The 18,939-nt window shown below is 33.5% G+C and overlaps 6 protein-coding genes across 7 annotated transcripts; 3 read left to right on the top strand and 3 right to left on the bottom strand.

Moving 5' to 3' along the window:
• Positions 1-1,060: 1,060 nt before the first annotated feature.
• Positions 1,061-1,767, bottom strand: LOC126845157 (uncharacterized). The gene has a single exon (XM_050583719.1). It carries the CDS (start codon positions 1,601-1,603, stop codon positions 1,235-1,237), a length of 369 nt encoding a protein of 122 aa, XP_050439676.1. The 5' UTR covers positions 1,604-1,767; the 3' UTR covers positions 1,061-1,234.
• Positions 1,768-5,913: 4,146 nt separating this feature from the next.
• Positions 5,914-7,766, bottom strand: LOC126845153 (eukaryotic translation initiation factor 2 subunit 1-like). Of its 2 annotated transcripts, none has more exons than XM_050583716.1 (6): positions 7,626-7,766; positions 7,183-7,426; positions 6,886-7,114; positions 6,535-6,767; positions 6,253-6,368; positions 5,914-6,173 (listed from the first exon to the last, which is right to left on the bottom strand). In XM_050583716.1, the coding sequence occupies exons 2-6, from the start codon at positions 7,418-7,420 to the stop codon at positions 6,009-6,011; spliced, it is 981 nt and encodes a 326-aa protein (XP_050439673.1). In that variant the 5' UTR covers positions 7,421-7,426; positions 7,626-7,766; the 3' UTR covers positions 5,914-6,008. The 2 variants fall into 2 exon arrangements, with proteins under 2 accessions (XP_050439673.1, XP_050439672.1); XM_050583715.1 differs by having other exon boundaries at positions 7,535-7,741.
• Positions 7,767-8,981: 1,215 nt separating this feature from the next.
• Positions 8,982-10,921, top strand: LOC126845154 (microsomal glutathione S-transferase 1-like). The gene is made up of 3 exons (XM_050583717.1): positions 8,982-9,425; positions 10,433-10,512; positions 10,582-10,921. Exons 1-3 carry the CDS (start codon positions 9,303-9,305, stop codon positions 10,823-10,825), a joined length of 447 nt encoding a protein of 148 aa, XP_050439674.1. The 5' UTR covers positions 8,982-9,302; the 3' UTR covers positions 10,826-10,921.
• A 334-nt stretch (positions 10,922-11,255) lies between these two features.
• LOC126845155 (microsomal glutathione S-transferase 1-like) lies at positions 11,256-13,295 on the top strand. The gene is made up of 3 exons (XM_050583718.1): positions 11,256-11,524; positions 12,435-12,514; positions 12,581-13,295. Exons 1-3 carry the CDS (start codon positions 11,402-11,404, stop codon positions 12,822-12,824), a joined length of 447 nt encoding a protein of 148 aa, XP_050439675.1. The 5' UTR covers positions 11,256-11,401; the 3' UTR covers positions 12,825-13,295.
• LOC126845152 (enoyl-[acyl-carrier-protein] reductase, mitochondrial-like) lies at positions 13,181-14,894 on the bottom strand. Its single transcript, XM_050583714.1, has 4 exons — positions 14,547-14,894; positions 14,207-14,440; positions 13,846-14,126; positions 13,181-13,771 (listed from the first exon to the last, which is right to left on the bottom strand). Exons 1-4 carry the CDS (start codon positions 14,721-14,723, stop codon positions 13,363-13,365), a joined length of 1,101 nt encoding a protein of 366 aa, XP_050439671.1. The 5' UTR covers positions 14,724-14,894; the 3' UTR covers positions 13,181-13,362.
• Positions 14,895-15,585: 691 nt separating this feature from the next.
• LOC126845151 (ethanolamine-phosphate cytidylyltransferase-like) lies at positions 15,586-18,626 on the top strand. The gene is made up of 9 exons (XM_050583713.1): positions 15,586-15,791; positions 15,853-16,011; positions 16,106-16,243; positions 16,815-16,927; positions 16,999-17,065; positions 17,153-17,378; positions 17,459-17,659; positions 17,724-17,944; positions 18,353-18,626. The coding sequence occupies exons 2-9, from the start codon at positions 15,959-15,961 to the stop codon at positions 18,447-18,449; spliced, it is 1,116 nt and encodes a 371-aa protein (XP_050439670.1). The 5' UTR covers positions 15,586-15,791; positions 15,853-15,958; the 3' UTR covers positions 18,450-18,626.
• The last annotated feature ends 313 nt before the right edge of the window (positions 18,627-18,939 follow it).

Here is an 18,939-nt window from a genome sequence, read left to right as displayed (position 1 = left end):
CCATCCGTTATAGTGTAACACCAAAATTATTGTCCAAACTGTAATTATTGTTTTCAGATAATATTATAACGCGGCCAAACATCCGGTTTGACATATTATATATTTTTATTATATAGATCTAAAAATCCACTTAAAAATTAGACAATTATTTATTTATTTTTTTATTGGACAATTATTGACCATTTAAAAAACAATGTGCAGTTTCTAAGCAACCTTTTTATTATAAATGATTTTCCCATTGATCAATATCGAGTATATATATATATATATATTTATATATATATACATAAACAATATAGACAACAGCTGTTGGCCATTGTATAGTCTTGATAAACGTTGTTTAAATAATATCATCAAGACTAGTATTTTAATCACTACTCGACACAAAGCTGTATAATATGTATTACAAAGATTGTTCAAAATACGGTCACGACCACTTTCTTCACAAGACGCGCTTCGTCTGCCCAACGAAACATCTTAGTTTATGGTCAAAAAATGTAATTCAAATTTTCAATTTTGTGTGTAACTGGTCACGTTTTTTTCTACTGCAGTAGGAAATTAGCTGTCTATCTGCACGCAATTGTTGGTTGAAATATGTAAATAAACATTAATACTCGGCCGAAAAATTAGTATAAATAAATCTGATGACATAATAGAGAAAAACGCAGTAACTTTTTGAAAAAAAATATATACTGTTTCACATACTATACATTTTGTTGCTAAATCAATGTGTTTATATATATGTATTCTAAATACAAGATGTCGTACACAGTTTAAAGTAAAATATACTTTTATAATATTGTAATTGAAACTAACTTGTACGAAGGGGAAGGGGAGGGGGTTAGACAAGTATAAATAATAATAGCCGATATTATTTGATTCCAATATTTCATTGAAAGAATTGTATTGATATTTTTTCTCATTAATATGTTTGTTGTAAAATTAATGTTATTGACACATATAAATGATCATATTATATTATATTAAATTACAGTATCATATCATATTACATTATATTATATATGTTATATCATATTATATTATATGAAATTATATTATCATCTCATATTATATTATATCATATCACATTATAATATTATACTGTATATAATATTATTATTTTATTTTCGTCACAAGAAACAAATTCGTTTTAAGTAGAGTAGAAGAGTTGTACGCTAAGACGGTAAAAAGAAATTGTATATGTCTGGAGAAAACTGTGCGGTTGTTATTTTGTTTATACTGACTTTTTGGCGGCTTGCCGGATTCGGTTGTTGCACTTGAAACCGTTGCAGTCGACCGTGGACGGCTTGTTCTCGGACGCGGCGCCAAACTGATCCGACAGCAACCCGGCGCCGGCCATGGAAATGATCCCGAATAGGCCGTCGGCCGGTGCCACCACGACCTTGAGGTCGCTGAGGCTGATCCGCACGTTCTCGGTGCCGTTTTGCCGTTGGTCGTACACGACCTCGTCGGCCCCGGCGGCCGCGGCGGTGGCGGCCGCGGTCGTCGCGGCGTCCGCCGTGGACGTCTGCGGGGCCGCCTCGACGACGGCGACGGCAGCGGCGGCCAGGGCGATCAGCAGCATTACGACGTACGTGCACATGTCACAGGTTTTGGCAAAAAAAATAAACGAAAAACGAGCCCTGCAACGACGGCGGATAGCAAAGTTTCTCTGGCGTGGGCCACGGACAGGAGGATGTGACTGGGCAAGGACGAAACACTGTCTGGACGGCCGGACCGCGGTGGCGACGCGGCCGCCGGTCACTTCTTCGGACTCCTACTTCGCGTAAACCGGTCATCGGCCCGCAGAAACCGTTCGTGGGTCATTGACGCGTCACGCACCGGCCGACCGTTATTTATCATTTATCATCGATCATGGACCATCGATCGCCGTACAGGTACTACGTATCATTATATTGACTTCTTGTTGTATAAATATAGAATTTGTCATTTTCGTTGTTCGCTGCCAAACCCACGCGTAAACACTAAACACGTTTATCACAACGTGTATATGACGCAGGTACAAGCCGGATATGCCGCATAATATACCGGGTGATCCATTCGCAAAGTTTTTAGGTTTTTGTTAAATATAAATCGAGGAAATAAACCGAATTGGCGAGTAAACTAATAAACAAAGCTAGTAAATCAGTAAACAAATTGAGTAAACGAGCAAACAAACCTATTAAATGAGTAAATAAATCTAGTTGATAAACCAAATAAACGAGTGAAAAAATCGAGGGAATTAGTAAACAAATTGAACAAACAAATCGAGTAAATGAGTAAATAAATCGAGTTGATAAACCAAAAATAAACGAGTAAACAATTTGAGATAAAAATCGATGAAATAAGTAAATAAATCGAGTTGATAAACGAGTGAGATTTATAAACAAGCGAGCAAACAAATCTATTAAGTTAATGAATCAAATACATGAATGAATAAACCGAGTAAACGAGTGAGTAAATTGAGTAAACAAATCTAGGAAACGATTTAATAAATCTTTGTACGTTTTCTCGGCTCGGCTCTCCAGCGTTAAAACATTATACTTTATACGATATTAATTACTGAATACTATAATTGATTGATATTTACTTTTTCTCAATTAATATTTTCTTCTAATATCCGCTTCTTCTTCTCCAGAGCACTACCGATTTTTTTAATTCCAAACGGGAACGAACAAATAGGTGTAATTGATATATATTTTCAAAACAAGAAGAATTTGCCGGAATTGGACGACAACCAGTTTTTGGATAACTACACGTTTAAACTTACTAAAGCTTAAAGTCCGGAAAGGGGGAGGGAGAGAGGGAGGAAGGGAGGGTGAAAGAAGTATATTTTTTTCTACGAGCAAGCATTACTCAACCACGCTTTACTCGTTTACTCGAATTATAAACTCGGTTTATTCGATACGTTTACTCGATTTGTTTAATAATTTACTCAGATAAGTTTACTCGTTTACTTATTTATTTACTTTTTACTCGTTTACCGGATTTACTTAAAATTTCGTACAAAAACATAAACCAAATTTTTTTTTTCTAAAAAGAATGACGTTACAAAATTTCAATTTTAATTGTTTTCAAAATCAAATAAATGTCCTTTTTTTGCTGATTTTTAAGCCAATCCGTTTTTAAAACGTTATAAAAATATTTAATTTTATAAACGGGAAATTCTGCAGAAAATATAATTTAAATGCGAAATAGCTTCGTTGAAAATTATTCAAACGCAGAAAACAGGCTGTACATTCCACAAAACTGGTATTTTTTTCCAACAACTTTGAATGCTTCTTTTTTTTTGTGTATTTTTAGCATAGCTGCAATTTGTCATTTGCGATAAATAAAGCCCCTTAAAAGTAGTATACTATATTGTAATGAAAGTTGTATTTTCACATTTTCACACGAACAAATAAAATAAAAGAATAGTCGCTTTCTAGACACTATATTATTATTATCATTATTATATGTAGGCAAGTGTGTTGTTTGCAATAACACAAAGAAAAAACACTGACCGTTGTAAACCGACAACAGCGTCTAGACGGCAAATTAGTATTGTAAATCAATTTTAGACAACATTGACAAAATTGAATTTAAAAAAAAAAAACAAATTCTATACAGGTAGGTACAAAAGAAAGGAATAGAGTTATTATGGAGCGTTTGAAATTAAACCGTTCCAACGTTCTGGTGCTAATGGAATTTTTACTGTTGGGTTCTAAAAAGACAGCGAGAACATTTTAACTGTATTGTATCTGCGCCAGGCTTTATTTGAAGAAGAAAAAAATACAACAAGACAGTAATATTGTGCAGTTGAATAATGATAATAATAAAAATGGAACAATTTTAATCAATATACTTACTAATATATTTATTTAGTAGCATATACACAGCGGGTGTCATGTAAAGTCCTACCGAGCTTCAAACGAGACGTTCAGGGTGCTCGTATCTCGTCAGAAAATGGTCTTACGAAAAAAATAATTTCAGATTTGAAATCAGGAGAAAAAATCTTGTTGAATCGATATGTAACATGGTTTTTTTTATATCTGGCCACACATACGTCCACGGGGTGGCCGGCATGTGACTAAAAACCGACAAATGCGACACATAATTCAATATAAAATAATACTAATAACACCGCTGAATTGAAAGTGAAATTCTAACCCAATATGATGTGTCACATGTCATAAGTTGGTTTTGGTCATACGCCGGCCACTCGGTGGCCACCCTGTGGACGCATGTGTGGCCAGATATCAAAAAATCGTCTAACATATCAATTCAACAAGATTTTTTCTCCCGCTTTCAAATCTGAAATTATTTTTTTCTCAAGACCGTTTTCTAACGAGGTACGAGTTCTATTTTAAATTCAAAAAAAAAAAACGAATACCGTTTATTGTACAAACGTGTCAAATATATTATGCTACAATGTATAAGTTTGCTGATTTGTCTGATCTAGTCTTTATGAATCAAATTACCTATTCTGTGTAATTTTTTTTTTTTATCCATTTTAAGGTTTATGCTCGAATCATGACCCGGTTGTGAATGCACATGTTATACACACAACGAATGTGACAAGCGACACACAAGGACAAGAATAGGTTATGTCTCAAACGTGATCATCATGTCTTGGCTCTGCAATTCGGTGTCTTAGATACACACGGAGAAGCACAATTAAATTCTTTGACAAAGTAGGCACACAACATATAATGTAAGTATGTTTTCAACAATGAATTATCATTACATTCACCACTTGGACTGGAATTCAATTCCTTATAATATTTCTGATGCCACCCACAATGCTGGCAGTAATTTTGTCTCCATTATATTTTTTTCTTATTAACATTATCATCAATTGTATCTAGTGTCAATCTCCAAAAAAAAAAAAAAACCTTTCAATAAACAGTATATCATTATAATCATACTGTTCTAGCATAATTATTATTTAAACGTTATATTTACTTACTTTTTGTTACATTTATTTATATTATGGTAATATTTTTTTTTAAAGAAAATCATGTTTGAAAAAAAAATGTTTTGTTGAAAACTGCAATTTAAAAAATATTTGTGGGTTATTCGAATAATGCACAGCTCTGTGCTTGATATATTATATAGTTTTTAATATTATATTAATTTAACACTGAAAACAATATTATATAGAAAAACTAACAAATTGCCATTATTTCTCAACAATATCGAGTGCCATTCGTTAAACGGATCAACCCTTAAACAATATACAAAACAATTAATTATTTAATTAATACCGCAATGGTGTAAAACACAAAGCCAAAGGGTAGTATTGCAGATATTAGGGTAGATACACAAATGGGGTTGAAAAAAGCCGGCACAGGTTTGCAGGAATAATTATTATAAATGAAAATGATACAATAAACTTTTAAAAAAAAAAAACCACTCCTACCGTTATTGGTCATTGCGTAGTTAGGTATTGGTCGTAGATTAAATTTGAATAACGCTAAATCAATTAAAAATAATTAACACTTAAATAGGGCAAGTACACAGATGTGGAGCTTGATGAGAAAATAATTAATTAATTTTAGCTACGTTTACTAAAAAGCTTAGACTTTGACGAAGAAACGACCACACTTTAAAACAGCCATTCATTTTGGAAATTGAAAACTTCTTAAGAATTACTTTTTCTTTAAAACTCATTAAAAGTTCATACGTCCCAAAATGTTCAAATGTCAATACTTGGAAAATCTTTTAAGTGGAAGAGTATTAAATGTGGATATATTTTATTATAACAAGCGAACAACAAAGTAGTACCGAAATGCCGTTTGATATTGTTATAATATCTCGATATTATAAATAAATGGTAATATCAAGATAAAATATAATAATGACAGGATTGTTTGCAGAATGTTACGCTCAAAGTTCAAGCGAAAACAACGGTTTAAAAAAAAAATATGTAACTGCGGTAAAATCCTAAATTTAATGGATTTTGAAAAAAAAAATATGTTTCAACCAATTTGTTATAGAAAAAACATATGAAAATTCTAAAATTGATTTTATTCTTCTTCTTCTTCGGCTTCCTCGCCGTCATCGATATTTCCGTTCTGCATACCTTCTTCGTCTTCTTCGTCGTCGTCGCCGCCGACCTCGGCATTTTCCAATTCGGCTTTCTCCATTTGTCGTACCAAATCGGCTTCGTCGCTGGCCGTGACCACTTTGGGCTAAAACAAAATACGTACAACAATAATGAAAAACAAAGATGTCTATAGGTTTAAGGCATCGCATTTGGCAAACACATACCGGCATTTGAATCTTAAAAACGCCGCCGAGATTTTGAATTGTCTTGTCGATTTCTTCGATGGCCGTTTGCAAAGCTTTTAAACCGTCGGTTTTTTCAGGAGTCGCAGTCGTCATTACTAAACAGACAAATACACAATTTTTAGGTCAACAGAAGCAAAAGCGTAAATTTTCTAATTTCCCTCTGAAATTTTAAACTCGTCCGATAATGCCCCGAAATGTTATCCGACTCAATAGTGGAAAGGTTTTCGGTAAAATGATCAATTAACATAAATAAACGCATACCGTACAACGGAGGAGCGATCAAATTGATTTTAATCGGAAGTTCTTCGGTCGAGCACGCTAGACCGGCTTTCAGTGCAGTTTTCACGGCATCTATTCCTTCGTATCCGTAACACGCAACCTCGATGTCGGCTCTAATTTTCACGGCCTGCGAAGTCAACTTGCGTTTGATATTGTTCAACAATACGTTCTGCGTGTTTTCGTCCAAACCACATTCCGCCAATATCGATGGGTCTCTATGGTAATAATTATAAAAAATATGTAAATTAAAAAAAGTACCAAACAAATTTCGAATCGTCTAAAAATAGGTATCTGTTGAAATTGTTTTCAATACCAAACAATACAAAAACATACTGTACTGCTTGTTTGAAAAAATCGTAAGCCGACGACTTCTTTTTGGTTCTTTCTTCGTAAAACCAAGCCGTTTTGTGGTAGAGCTCTTCGAATTGAGCGTCAGACTCGAAATTTAACAGTTCGGCGACGTGACGTAAAATAGAATTGACGGCTTTGGCTTTGGCAAACCTTTCTGTACATTTTTCAATGTCTTCCGGCGACACTCTTCTTTTACTCAAGTCGATATAACCTGAATTGTAGGTAAAACAATGTGTAAGTGTATGTTTTTTCCGAACGAGTTACCAAATAGAGCGTTACCTTTTTCTTTGTCTACACGAATGACGACAACAGGTTCGGTCTTGCCGATACGGATGAGTTTGTTAATGGATCGAATACGCCGCCTGGACAATTCCGAGAGCAATATCATGCCTTCGATGTTGTTGTATTCTAACAGATGTACGTAAGCGCCCATTTCTTCGATGCTACGTACGTTGACCATGACGACATCGTCGATTTCGGGGTAACGTTCCGCGTAGAAACGACACGACAACGGCATCTTTACCTGAAGAAACAAACCGTAGGTAAAAAACACAAATAACAAGAAACGGTCAAGATTATTAGCGGTATAATAAAAAAATATCAATAATAGTAGGTGTGTACTATATTTTACTTTTTATCAATAGAAAAACGTTGAATGCAAACGAAATATAATATAATTATTATTATTGTTACTCTATTCTAAAGTAGATAAGTTATTTTACCGAATAAAAGTCGATTCGATTGTATAATTAACAACTAATTAAGATCTACAATTTTTGTACATTTTTATTTAAAAAAAAAAAAAAATGTTTTAACAATACTACACGGGTTCTGACGCAATCAAAGGAAAATCGTCGCCTACTAAAAACATAACCTCACTTTTCAAAAGTGGTCGCATAAAAATCGGTCACGTGATACAACCGCAAAATAAAATGAAAATCAGAACGGACACTGATAACAAATCACTAAGGACCAGATATTATATTCGTTGAAGAACTCCACAAACATGGCGGATAGATTTTTTATTTACATTTCGAAGTGTCCACGCTGATTTCATAATATTAACTGTGATAGAAGTATCGTTTTGTAATAATTTTAAGTGTAACTTTTAAATTATATATCCCACGAATATAGGTAGGTATTTAAATACTAGGGAACTTGTTATTAATTATTATTGTTACCTACTAAGTACAAACTCTAGAATAACATTAAAAAAATAGTAATAAAATTTATAATTAAGACCAATGGATTCCTATTTGATAGTATTTAACTCTTGTTTGAATGAACAATATATTATGGATACGGTTGACGAAAAACACATTCAGTTATTCAAAGAAAAAAGGTGCAGTGATTAAAGTCTATAAAAAAAAAAGTTATAAAACTATACTGTTAATAATTTTATAACACAAAATAAACTATGTAAATCTAGATTAGAAAATATAACAAAAGTGCGGATTCGTTGCTTATAACGAAGAAAGTATAAAAATATATAAATTCCAAGGTTATGGCACCGACATATTACCTAATTAATAACTCGTTTAAAATTAAAATTATATTAAGTAAATTATACAAGTAATTGTAATTGATTAAAATATAAAGCTAGACAACTAACGGTAAAACCTTACTATTTTTATATATTATATATTATATAAATCGACAAATTTTTGTCTATCATAAAATTGCTGACACTTTCAACAATAATTAATAATATTATTATATTTTAGAACAGAAATTAGAAAGTAAATTATTTTTCTACTCTCGATCCGGTCACAATAACAATATGTTGTAGCGGTTATTATTGAATTTCACTATTTTCAGATTGGTAATTAATATTTTATTAACGATTGACAATTTGATGAACCTCTGAAAATCGTTTAAGTGTTTATCCGTTATCACATAATAATGATAATATAAATAATAATATTATGACGTCCTTCGCACGACACCGTTGCCAACGTTACCAATTCGCGCTCCACGTTGCCAACTTAAAAACCGGTAATTCTAGATAATACTGTTGTAGCCGGTAAAAACAACATAACAATTGTGTTCACTGTTTAGTGTTGTTTGACTAGTATCGCATTAACATATATAGTAATAATATTATTCCTAACGAATATTCATACATTTTTATTATCCGTGTTATTTAATATTTACACGGTATAATACTTATTATCTAATATATATATATATATATATATATATATATATATATTTGTTATTGTCGCTGTTAATTACAATTTGAATATAACCCAATATTCCAGTCTGCAGTCACAACTCGTTGCATTAGCCTGTTGTGTTGTGTACCGTTCGTTGCTGTTCGATTTACCATATTATAGTTTTAACTTTGGCCATTTTTTCATTTTGTTTCCGTTATTTAAAACAAACGACAAACATTAAACATGTTCGCGTCCTTCAAAGTCGACGAACAATTGTTCAAAACGTATGTGTTCTATTCTGCCATTTTGGTGTTGAAAGTTTTGGCCATGGCATTGCTGACGGCTAGACATCGGTTTGCCAAGAAGGTAAATTATATAAAACCCAATATTAATTACTCTTATTCTTGTTGACTGTTTACAACAAGGTCAAAAAAGGTTTTCATTCAACCGAGAAAGTTTGTATCGGGTATAATGCCGGGTCGCATAAAAAATTTAACGGTTCAATTAATACGAATGGATCGACGATCACGGGGCACTACATTTTGCTTGAGTATCCACTAAACATGTTATATCAATTCATTAAACTTTTCACAAACGTTTTTGCCATCCGCCACAAGTATCTCATAGCTAACTGTTAATATCCAGGTACATTATTATTTAGGAAATAAATAATTGTCATAACAATATAAATATTAGTTAATTTACAAATTGATTTCATAGTACTACCCACAAAATTATGTACTTACTTTCAAACACGAGTTGAAAGCATTACCAAAAACGGGTGAACAAGGGAAAAACTAAATTGATTTTGTAAAATAATATTCCATTCTGGTTTCAAGGTTAAAAGCATATAATATATGAAAATATTTCAACATTTTTTTATATTAGAAATCTCAATCTGTTCAATAAATTTAATTTTACGTTATTTAAATTGTGTTATATTAACTCCAACAAATTTTGCACTATTATTATATAGATATATATACACTTTACCGTCCATCCAGAGTTATTTTTGTGTAGATTATTACGGAATAACGACTCTTTTAGATCAAAAGTTATAGTTACTCGTACTTTGAGTCATACTATTAATAATTTTACTGTAAAAAAAAAAATTAAGGAAATTAATACAAAGAAGCCTAATTATGTAACAATTAACAATACTAATATGGACCCTGATCCGAGATAACTTTTGGCTACAATCATTATAAAATGTCAAAATATGATTTAAAATACTGTTGGAACCGTTTAAATTGTGGTGGTTTTAAGGAAATACAAAGTATTGGCGGGTTTACGATATTCTCACCATTTCAAGTTAAATAAAATATATGTTTAATTTTTAATTTGTAACGTTTGGTTGTGTTCACTTGTTGTAGATATTTATGAATCCCGAAGACAGACTGGACAGAACGTCCAAAGTAAAATTTGACGATCCCGATATCGAAAGAGTGCGAAGGTAAAGTAGATTGTTGATTGAGTTGGTTTTTGACTTGAAATTGAAAATTTTTTAATTTTTTTTTTCCAGGGCACATCTTAACGATTTGGAAAATATTCCATTTTTTATCATAGCCTGTTTCGGATACATATTGACCAATCCGAACGTGTTTTTGGCAACAAATTTAATCCGCCTGTTTGTCGGTGCCAGAATTTTACATACGATTGTTTATGCGGTAGTCGTTTTGCCGCAACCTTCCAGGGCTGTAGCGTGGTTCGCCGGTTACGGGACGACTATTTACATGGCCGTTCAGACCATTTTAAGTTTTTTGTAATAATAATATAGTTGGTACTATGGGTAGTGATAAGTAGGTGTATACATTTTTACTAAATATTGTCTTATCGATTAAAATATTATTTGTTCAGTTTAATTTAATTTTGTTTTGTAATAATGGTTTTTATTTTAGTTTTAAGGGGAAAATATTGTAACAAATTACACCCATTGAGAGTTTGTAAAAAAAAAAAAAAAAATACACTTACATATTATGTATCATTTTTTTTTTTTATAGTAAGATTTATATTAATAAGAATTTTAGTATCGCATTAAAATATAGTGTAATTATTCCCAACGAATATTCATGTATTTTATTACCCGTGTTATTTAATATTCACACGGTATAACAATATACCTTATTTTATAATATATAATATATATATATATATTTGTTGCCTACTATGTTTGGATATTTACAAATTGAATATAACCCATTGTTCCAGTCTGCAGTCACAGCTCGTTGCATTAGCTTGTAGTGGTTGTGTACGTCGCTGTTCGATTTAGCGTATTATAGTTTTAACTTTAGCTGTTTTTCGTTTTTATTTCTGTTATTTAAAACTAACGACAAACATCAAACATGTTTGCGTCCATCAAAGTCGACGAACAATTGTTCAAAACGTATGTGTTCTATTCTGCCATTTTGGTGTTGAAAGTTTTGGCCATGGCGATGCTGACGGCTAGACATCGGATTGCCAAGAAGGTAAATTTGATAAAACCCAATATTAATTTAATACTCTTATTCTTGTTGTTGACTGTTTACACTTTAATCGAAAACCTTTTTGAATTCTACCGAGTAAGTTTGTATCGGGTTTAATGCCGGGTAGCATAAAAAAATTTAACGGTTCAATTAATACGAATGGATCGACGATCACGGGGCACTACATTTTGCTTGAGTATCCACTAAACATGTTATATCAATTCATTAAACTTTTCACAAACGTTTTTGCCATCCGCTACAAGTATCTCATAGCTTACTGTTATAATATCTAGGTACATTATTATTTAGGAAATAAATAATTGTCATAATAATATAAATATTAGTTAATTTACAAATTGATTTCATAGTACTACCCACAAAATTATGTACTTACTTTCAAACACGAATTGAAAGCATTACCAAAAACGGTTGAACAAGGAAAAAACCTAATTGATTTTTCGTTTTGAGTAAAAATTTAGTAAAATATTCCATTCCTGTTTTCAAGGTCAAAAGTATATTTTAAATAATTGTGCTATTTAATTCCAACAAAGTTGTTTGCACTGTCTATTATTATATAGGTGTAAAATTCACTTATTGCCCATGTTGAGGTATTTTAATTATAACTCCTTTGGATCAAAAATGATATCTACTCGACCGTTGAGTCATATATTACTAATAATTTTTTTATGAAAAGAAAATTAAGGAAATTAATGTGTTTATTTTTTTTTTTATAAAGACACCTTATTAATATGTAACAATTAAAAAACATTAATATAGACCTATTGATCCGATATAACGTTAGGCTACAATATTATGAGAAAATGACAAAATATGCTTAAGATTGCATTTCAAGTTAAATAAAATATATTTTTAATTTTAATTTGTAACGTTAGGTTGTGTTCACTTGTTGTAGATATTTATGAATCCCGAAGACAGACTGGACAGAACGTCCAAAGTAAAATTTGACGATCCCGACATCGAAAGAGTGCGAAGGTAAAGTGGATTGATTGAGTTGGTTTTTGACTTGAAATTGGTAATTTTTCAATTTTTTTTTTCCAGGGCACATCTCAACGATTTGGAAAATATTCCATTTTTTATCGTAGCCTGTTTCGGATACATGTTGACCAATCCGAATGTGGTTTTGGCAACAAATTTAATCCGCCTGTTTGTCGGTGCCAGAATTTTACATACGATTGTTTATGCCGTAGTCGTTTTACCGCAACCTTCCAGGGGAATAGCGTGGTTCGCTGGGTACGGGACGACTATTTACATGGCCGTTCAGACCATTTTAAGTTTTTTGTAATAATAATATAGTTGGTATTATGGGTAGTAATAATAGTAGGTACACGGTTTTTACTTAATGTAGTCTTATCGACTGAAATATTATTTGTTCAGTATAATTTAATTTTTTTTCTTCTAATAATGGTTTTTATTTAAATTTTAAGGGGGAAATATTGTAACAAATGACACCCGTTGAGAGTTTGTAAAAAAAAAATTTTTAAAAATACACTTGCATGCTATAGATGGTTTTTTTTTTTGGAGATGTTTTTAGCGAGGTGATGGTCTTGTAACGTTGAACGTGACGAATGTCTGAAAAAAGTAACATTACACTTTTACCAACTAAAAATAATTTTGTATCCAAAGACAGACGGCATCTGATACGATAATAAGCAATGTCATTATATGAAACAGGGTAATTTCATTCAAATAACATTGTATTTTTTATAAACATAATATACACCAAAAAACAGTATCGTAATATCAGTATAGTAATAAATAATCTTATATGTATGTATGTAATTTTTTTCCAATACAACAACGAAACGAGTAATATTTTTCCATTACAACTGTTGCAAATCCAAAAAGAATTTAACGCCGGCGTACCCTTTTGTCGACATGGTGTTCTGCAACACTTCTTTGAACGATTCCAATGGCAACGTCTTGTTAGCAGGAGCGACCAACTCGCCGTCCTTCATCATTTTCGATAGTTCGTCGTACATTTGCTGTCTCTGTACGGTGCCCGCATTTTGTTTGTGCCATCTAGTCATCCAAAACCCTCGGAGTTGTACGTCTTTGAAGATGAACGACGCCGTCGGTACGATCACGGGTTCTCGTGACATACCACCGTACGTTACCATGACGCCGCCGTTGTCCAGAGTACGTAACACTTCGGTGGAACTCTTTCCGCCGATATTGTTGAGCGCCAATCGTGGTTTTGGCAAAGCTCCGCTTTTAAAAATATCCGTCGTCCTGTACAAAAATATAATTTGTAAATGATTTCAAATGGCAAATAAAGTAAAATATTTAATGTTTTATAGTCACACCTCAGTTCTTCGTCGGTCAGTACGTAAGTAGCCCCTAGAGACGTGAGACGATTCTTCAAGTTCCCCAAGTCTGGTTCGGGTCTTTTACGGATTACGTTTACGCTCTTATATCCGTAATGTCGCGCTAACTGCACGACGTTTTGACCGCACGCGCTGTTGGCTCCGTTTTGTATGATCACGTCGTTTTTGTTCAAGTTAACGAAATCGTGTAACATGCGATACGCAGTGCACGGGTTCGACGAAATCCCGCTGATGGCGTGTATGTCGATGTCTTTGTCCACCTGAAACGACGTTGTCCATTACACCGATTGAGCAATAATATATTGCCTTCCAAGACTCAACGGTGTAACAAAAAACTGACTTTGACGAGTTCGGAAGAACGAAATACGGCCGCCGTCCGCCAAGTACCGATGACGCCTTCGGGTATTACTCGATCCCCGGGCACGAGATGTTTTACGTGCGAGCCCACGGAAATCACTTCTCCGACGCCTTCGTATCCGGGACTGCTGGGCAGCGTCGGTTTCACGGGGTACACGCCTTGGATGGTGTTGATGTCGGCGGGATTGACCGGCGCCACTATCATTTTCACGATCACCTGAGAGGCAGTATAACACAAACAAACAAACGAGTAGGTAGTAAACAACAACGAAACAACACATTAGCGACCAGTACGGTATGAATAATCAACCGGTCGGACGTACTTGATCGTCTCCTGCCGTGTCCGGAACGGTGTCTTCGACGAGTTTGGCCACTTTGATCGGATCACCGAATTCTTCGAATACAATTTTGCGACACTGCACGTTGCGCGACGGTCCGGCAACGCTATTCGGTATGTTCGACGGTTTTGCAAGCACCGACCATAAACGTTGGCGGTACATGATTGAACAAAATATAATATATTATTATTATTATTTTTTTGTTTAATCTAATCTACCAATAGGTTAATATATTATAATATTACAAAACAATAACAAATTAAAAAAAGAAACAATTGACATAAAAAACGATTATAATATTATATATTTTTGTTTAATTTATATTCGGTATTTCACGGACACATTTATTTTGTCGTTATCTGATGTTTTTTTTTTTAATGATAATGTTTATCATAAATATTGATAGTAGTGATAGTACAGTTATCCCTCTATGATAAGGCAAATAACGCGAATGTTATCAACAAATTGCAAACATTTTACACATTGTGCATCGAGTAGAAAAATCTTTCCACTCATATTAGTACATTACGGTAAAAAGAAAATATTTTTTATTTTTATTTATAATATATAAATAAATATTGTTTAATTTAAAATTACCACTGGAATATTAAGAATACCACATTTAATCAACATCCCATTTTTTACTCAACCCAGATGAAATTACCACCATTTGGGGTAATTACCACACAATCGGCAAGACTGATCATAATAATATTATTATAACGATTACATTGATGTTCCAAATTATCCCTCAAACCCCGTCATGTGTTTTTTTTTTTTTATATTATTATCAAAATGCCGGTCGGATCGATAACAGCTTTAGCCATAGTGAGACGTGCACGTTAGGGAAACCTACGTGGACATCGAGACAAGTGTCCGCCGCCATTTTGTTTTATGATTTTCCATGGACATATACCTATAACTATGCCGGCGACTCGTATACGAGTGTCCCTTCCGGTCGAATCTGTGCTCGCTTGGAAGTTTTAGTGGCTGATAAGTGATCCGATTCGATACGACGTCTCCAATTAATATTATGTTATGTTATATGTACAATAATACAGCAATAATAATTAATATATTCATCCTTCGTCGTGCCGTGACGTTTCCTTTTGTGATTTGTGTACATTGTTGATTACTATTTGTTAATTATATTCTTATCGACTCGCACTTTGGATTTGTTTGATAAGTTTCTGAAGTATAATATTTCACATTGTTGGAGCAATTTATTGAGTATATAATAAAAAGGCCTGGTCTGTCCATGTCGACGGTAATAAACGCGCATATTTTACAGTCGTCTCGCACAATCGTGAACTGCACCGAACGACACGTCGACAAAGCACTGGTTTTGCGATAGAAAAGTATACTTGGAATAAAATATAAAAACCGAAAAAAAAAAAATGAGCGATCGAGTCGACGACAAGAAGCCCATACGAGTGTGGTGTGACGGATGGTAAGTTTGGTAACTTGGATAACTGTTTACATTTTTTTTTTTTTGTAGTTTTAATGGTTTTTTTTTTGTTTTTTTTGCCCCCCCTCCTCCCAAGTTTCGACATGGTCCATTTCGGCCACGCCAACTCGTTGCGGCAGGCCAAAGCTCTGGGTCAATATTTGGTCGTCGGCATACACACGGACGAGGAAATAACCAGACACAAAGGTCCGCCCGTTTTCACGCAACAAGAAAGGCAAGTAGACCATCGGTGCGATCGTGCCGACGCACATTCCGCCGCCTTGTTTTGTACACTATTGACTACAGTTATTGATTAATCGTGTCACAACGTAATCGAGCCAAACGGGACGTGTCAAATTTTTTAATAATCGAGTTTGATCGAACAACAAATATACATTGATAGATGTCAACAAACAAAAAAACTATTATACTGCTAAGTAAATTTAAATATTTTTCACTATTGTTTTTTCGATAAGATGATAAGATAAAAAAAATTATATTTTTTAATTAATTTATACAATTTTACGATCGATTTGGATTTTGATTTTTCTATAAGCTTTCTCTACCGTAAAAGTTTTTGACCTCGAATAATTTTAATTAGATTAAAGTTGATAGTAACGGTGTCGTAATTATATCGGTCAAGGTTTAGTTTGTTTTAGGATTATAATATCTCAATAATAGTTGGACTTTTAATAAGAAAAACGTGTATTTGAGTTATCGAATAGAATTTGATTCGATTGACTAGGGAAAAAGCCAAGCGTAATATTGAAAAAAACAAATTTCCTAATTCAGATTTCCCATTTAAGGTACAAAATGGTTAGAGCGATTAAATGGGTCGACGAAGTGGTGGAAGATGCGCCTTACGTCACCAATTTAGAAACTCTGGATCGGTACAACTGCGATTTTTGCGTTCACGGAGGTAAAGTATTTGGACAATGTGGGTTTTTTTCTATACACATCAATATTGTAATAATAGTATTTTTTATTTAGACGATATTACGGTCACCGCCGACGGAGTCGATACTTATCATTTAGTTAAAAAAGCTAATCGATACAAGTATGTGTGTGTTTTTTTTAAATATTAAATTTCGGCTAACTTACAAGATTACGTATTGTTTTTTTTTCCTCCAACGATGAAACTAAGGGAAGTGAAACGAACTGAAGGAATTTCAACGACGGACGTAGTGGGTCGTATGTTGTTGATGACTCGGCAACACTTTTACCGAGGCGATAAAGAATACATAGTCGAAAAAGAACGTTCATCAGTGATGGGCCAAGATTGTCTGGCCAAAAGTCCGTGGACTGGATGTTCGCAATTTTTACCGACCACAAAGAAAATCATACAATTCAGCGAAGGCACGGAACCTAAGGTATTGTTAAATTTAAAATACAATTATTGCCCCCACTGCCAATTGATTGTAAAACTATACTTAACCACCGACCGTTGTAGCCTACCGATAAGGTAGTTTACGTTGCCGGAGCTTTCGACATATTCCACGTCGGCCATTTGGACTTTTTGGAAAAAGCCAGTAAGTTCGGAGACTTCTTGATTGTCGGTCTCCACACCGACCCTGTGATAAACCGGTACAAAGGTTCCAATTATCCAATTATGAATTTGCACGAACGAGTGTTGAGCGTTCTGGCGTGCAAAGTACGTACACTGCTGTGTGTTTATAACTTGTCATCGTCTCTAATATAATTTACACACGTTTCAGTATGTATCCGAAGTGGTAATCGGAGCGCCGTACAGTGTGACGACCGATTTGATGAATCATTTCCAAGTGGACGTCGTTTGCCACGGCAAGACGTCTTTTCAGTTGGACATTAACGGCCAAGACCCGTATGCCGTGCCCAAAGCCATGAACAAATTTGTCATCGTTGATTCTGCAAACGACATGACTACGGAAAAAATCGTCGAGCGCATAATCAACAACAGGTGATTTTTACGTTTAATATATTATACCAAGTGGTGACCATGACCCGAATTTATAGCTAATAAGCAATTGAATTATAATACTGCAACTCAACAGTGTGTACCTTACTGGTACCTAATTAGGTCTTCAAAGATAGTGTTATCTATTGTGTATATCGGTCGACAGTTTGCGCATGCCCGTCCGTTCAATATTATATTAGTCAATCTAGAAAATTTGTGATTCTTTTCGAGACTAATTTCATTAATAATAAAGCCTACAATCACTATAATATGCTTATACATTGCTAGCCGTAACAGCTCCTACATACCCGTGACCTCCCCGACCCCGCTGCGTTGGCTTTTTTATTTTATCTCCACGGATAACTTTGCAATAAGCATATTTATATTTATATTCTCATTGTTGCGTTGCAGACTTGAATTCGAAGCGAGAAACCAAAAGAAAGAAGCCAAAGAAATTGAAATTATCAAGCAGTTAGAAAAGGAAAAACAGAACTTGCGGTCGTGCTAGCCGATTGTTTCTTTCTCGACGAACAATGTACTTTCCTTAAACAATAATATACTCTGTATGTGTGTATATTGTTACTATTTCTTACGTTTTCATGTTACCCATTTTATTATATTTTTTTTCTCCCAACTCAAATAATTGTTGTATGATTTTTATTTTATTATATTATTTATTATTGGATGTTTTAATTATAAATTTTTTTTGTTTTTTTGGGGGGGATTAAAATTGCTTACATTTGTATTCTAGTGAAAATTTACTTTTAAATTTATACCCACAATATGATTTATAATGTTTTTTGTTTTATAAAATATGCAACTGTGACGGATAAATTATATTGTGCGGTTATACTCGATGTGATAATATATATATATATATATATATATATATATATGTATTTTATATAATATTACCATTGTGTGTGTGTGTGTGACAAAACAGTTTGCGAAAAAAATAATAGAAATATAACCATTTACCAAATAGTATCCCACCCCCC

Source organism: Adelges cooleyi, unplaced genomic scaffold (assembly GCF_023614345.1).
Source record: "Adelges cooleyi isolate 19-005CV unplaced genomic scaffold, UGA_ACOO_1.1 ACOO_flye_CR_arks_rails_tigmint_CR_PRNA_688, whole genome shotgun sequence".
NCBI classification, from domain to species: Eukaryota; Metazoa; Arthropoda; class Insecta; order Hemiptera; family Adelgidae; genus Adelges; species Adelges cooleyi.
Note: the sequence above shows the minus strand (reverse complement) of the source record. Positions and strands in the feature narration are given on the sequence as shown.

Bases quoted from the DNA above. Each gene is read 5' to 3' on its own strand.
- LOC126845157 (XM_050583719.1), bottom strand. From the start codon at position 1,603: ATGTGCACGTACGTCGTAATGCTGCTGATCGCCCTGGCCGCCGCTGCC.
- LOC126845153 (XM_050583716.1), bottom strand. From the start codon at position 7,420: ATGCCGTTGTCGTGTCGTTTCTACGCGGAACGTTACCCCGAAATCGAC. The intron at 7,115-7,182 runs GTAACGCTCTAT...CCTACAATTCAG, and splicing joins TCGTGTAGACAAAGAAAAAG to GTTATATCGACTTGAGTAAA. The intron at 6,768-6,885 runs GTATGTTTTTGT...TTATTACCATAG, and splicing joins TTTTTCAAACAAGCAGTACA to AGACCCATCGATATTGGCGG.
- LOC126845154 (XM_050583717.1), top strand. From the start codon at position 9,303: ATGTTCGCGTCCTTCAAAGTCGACGAACAATTGTTCAAAACGTATGTG. The intron at 9,426-10,432 runs GTAAATTATATA...CACTTGTTGTAG, and splicing joins GACATCGGTTTGCCAAGAAG to ATATTTATGAATCCCGAAGA. The intron at 10,513-10,581 runs GTAAAGTAGATT...TTTTTTTTCCAG, and splicing joins GATATCGAAAGAGTGCGAAG to GGCACATCTTAACGATTTGG.
- LOC126845155 (XM_050583718.1), top strand. From the start codon at position 11,402: ATGTTTGCGTCCATCAAAGTCGACGAACAATTGTTCAAAACGTATGTG. The intron at 11,525-12,434 runs GTAAATTTGATA...CACTTGTTGTAG, and splicing joins GACATCGGATTGCCAAGAAG to ATATTTATGAATCCCGAAGA. The intron at 12,515-12,580 runs GTAAAGTGGATT...TTTTTTTTCCAG, and splicing joins GACATCGAAAGAGTGCGAAG to GGCACATCTCAACGATTTGG.
- LOC126845152 (XM_050583714.1), bottom strand. From the start codon at position 14,723: ATGTACCGCCAACGTTTATGGTCGGTGCTTGCAAAACCGTCGAACATA. The intron at 14,441-14,546 runs GTACGTCCGACC...ACTGCCTCTCAG, and splicing joins ACACGGCAGGAGACGATCAA to GTGATCGTGAAAATGATAGT. The intron at 13,772-13,845 runs GTGTGACTATAA...ATTTTTGTACAG, and splicing joins CTGACCGACGAAGAACTGAG to GACGACGGATATTTTTAAAA.
- LOC126845151 (XM_050583713.1), top strand. From the start codon at position 15,959: ATGAGCGATCGAGTCGACGACAAGAAGCCCATACGAGTGTGGTGTGAC. The intron at 17,066-17,152 runs GTATGTGTGTGT...GATGAAACTAAG, and splicing joins AAAAAAGCTAATCGATACAA to GGAAGTGAAACGAACTGAAG. The intron at 17,945-18,352 runs GTGATTTTTACG...GTTGCGTTGCAG, and splicing joins GAGCGCATAATCAACAACAG to ACTTGAATTCGAAGCGAGAA.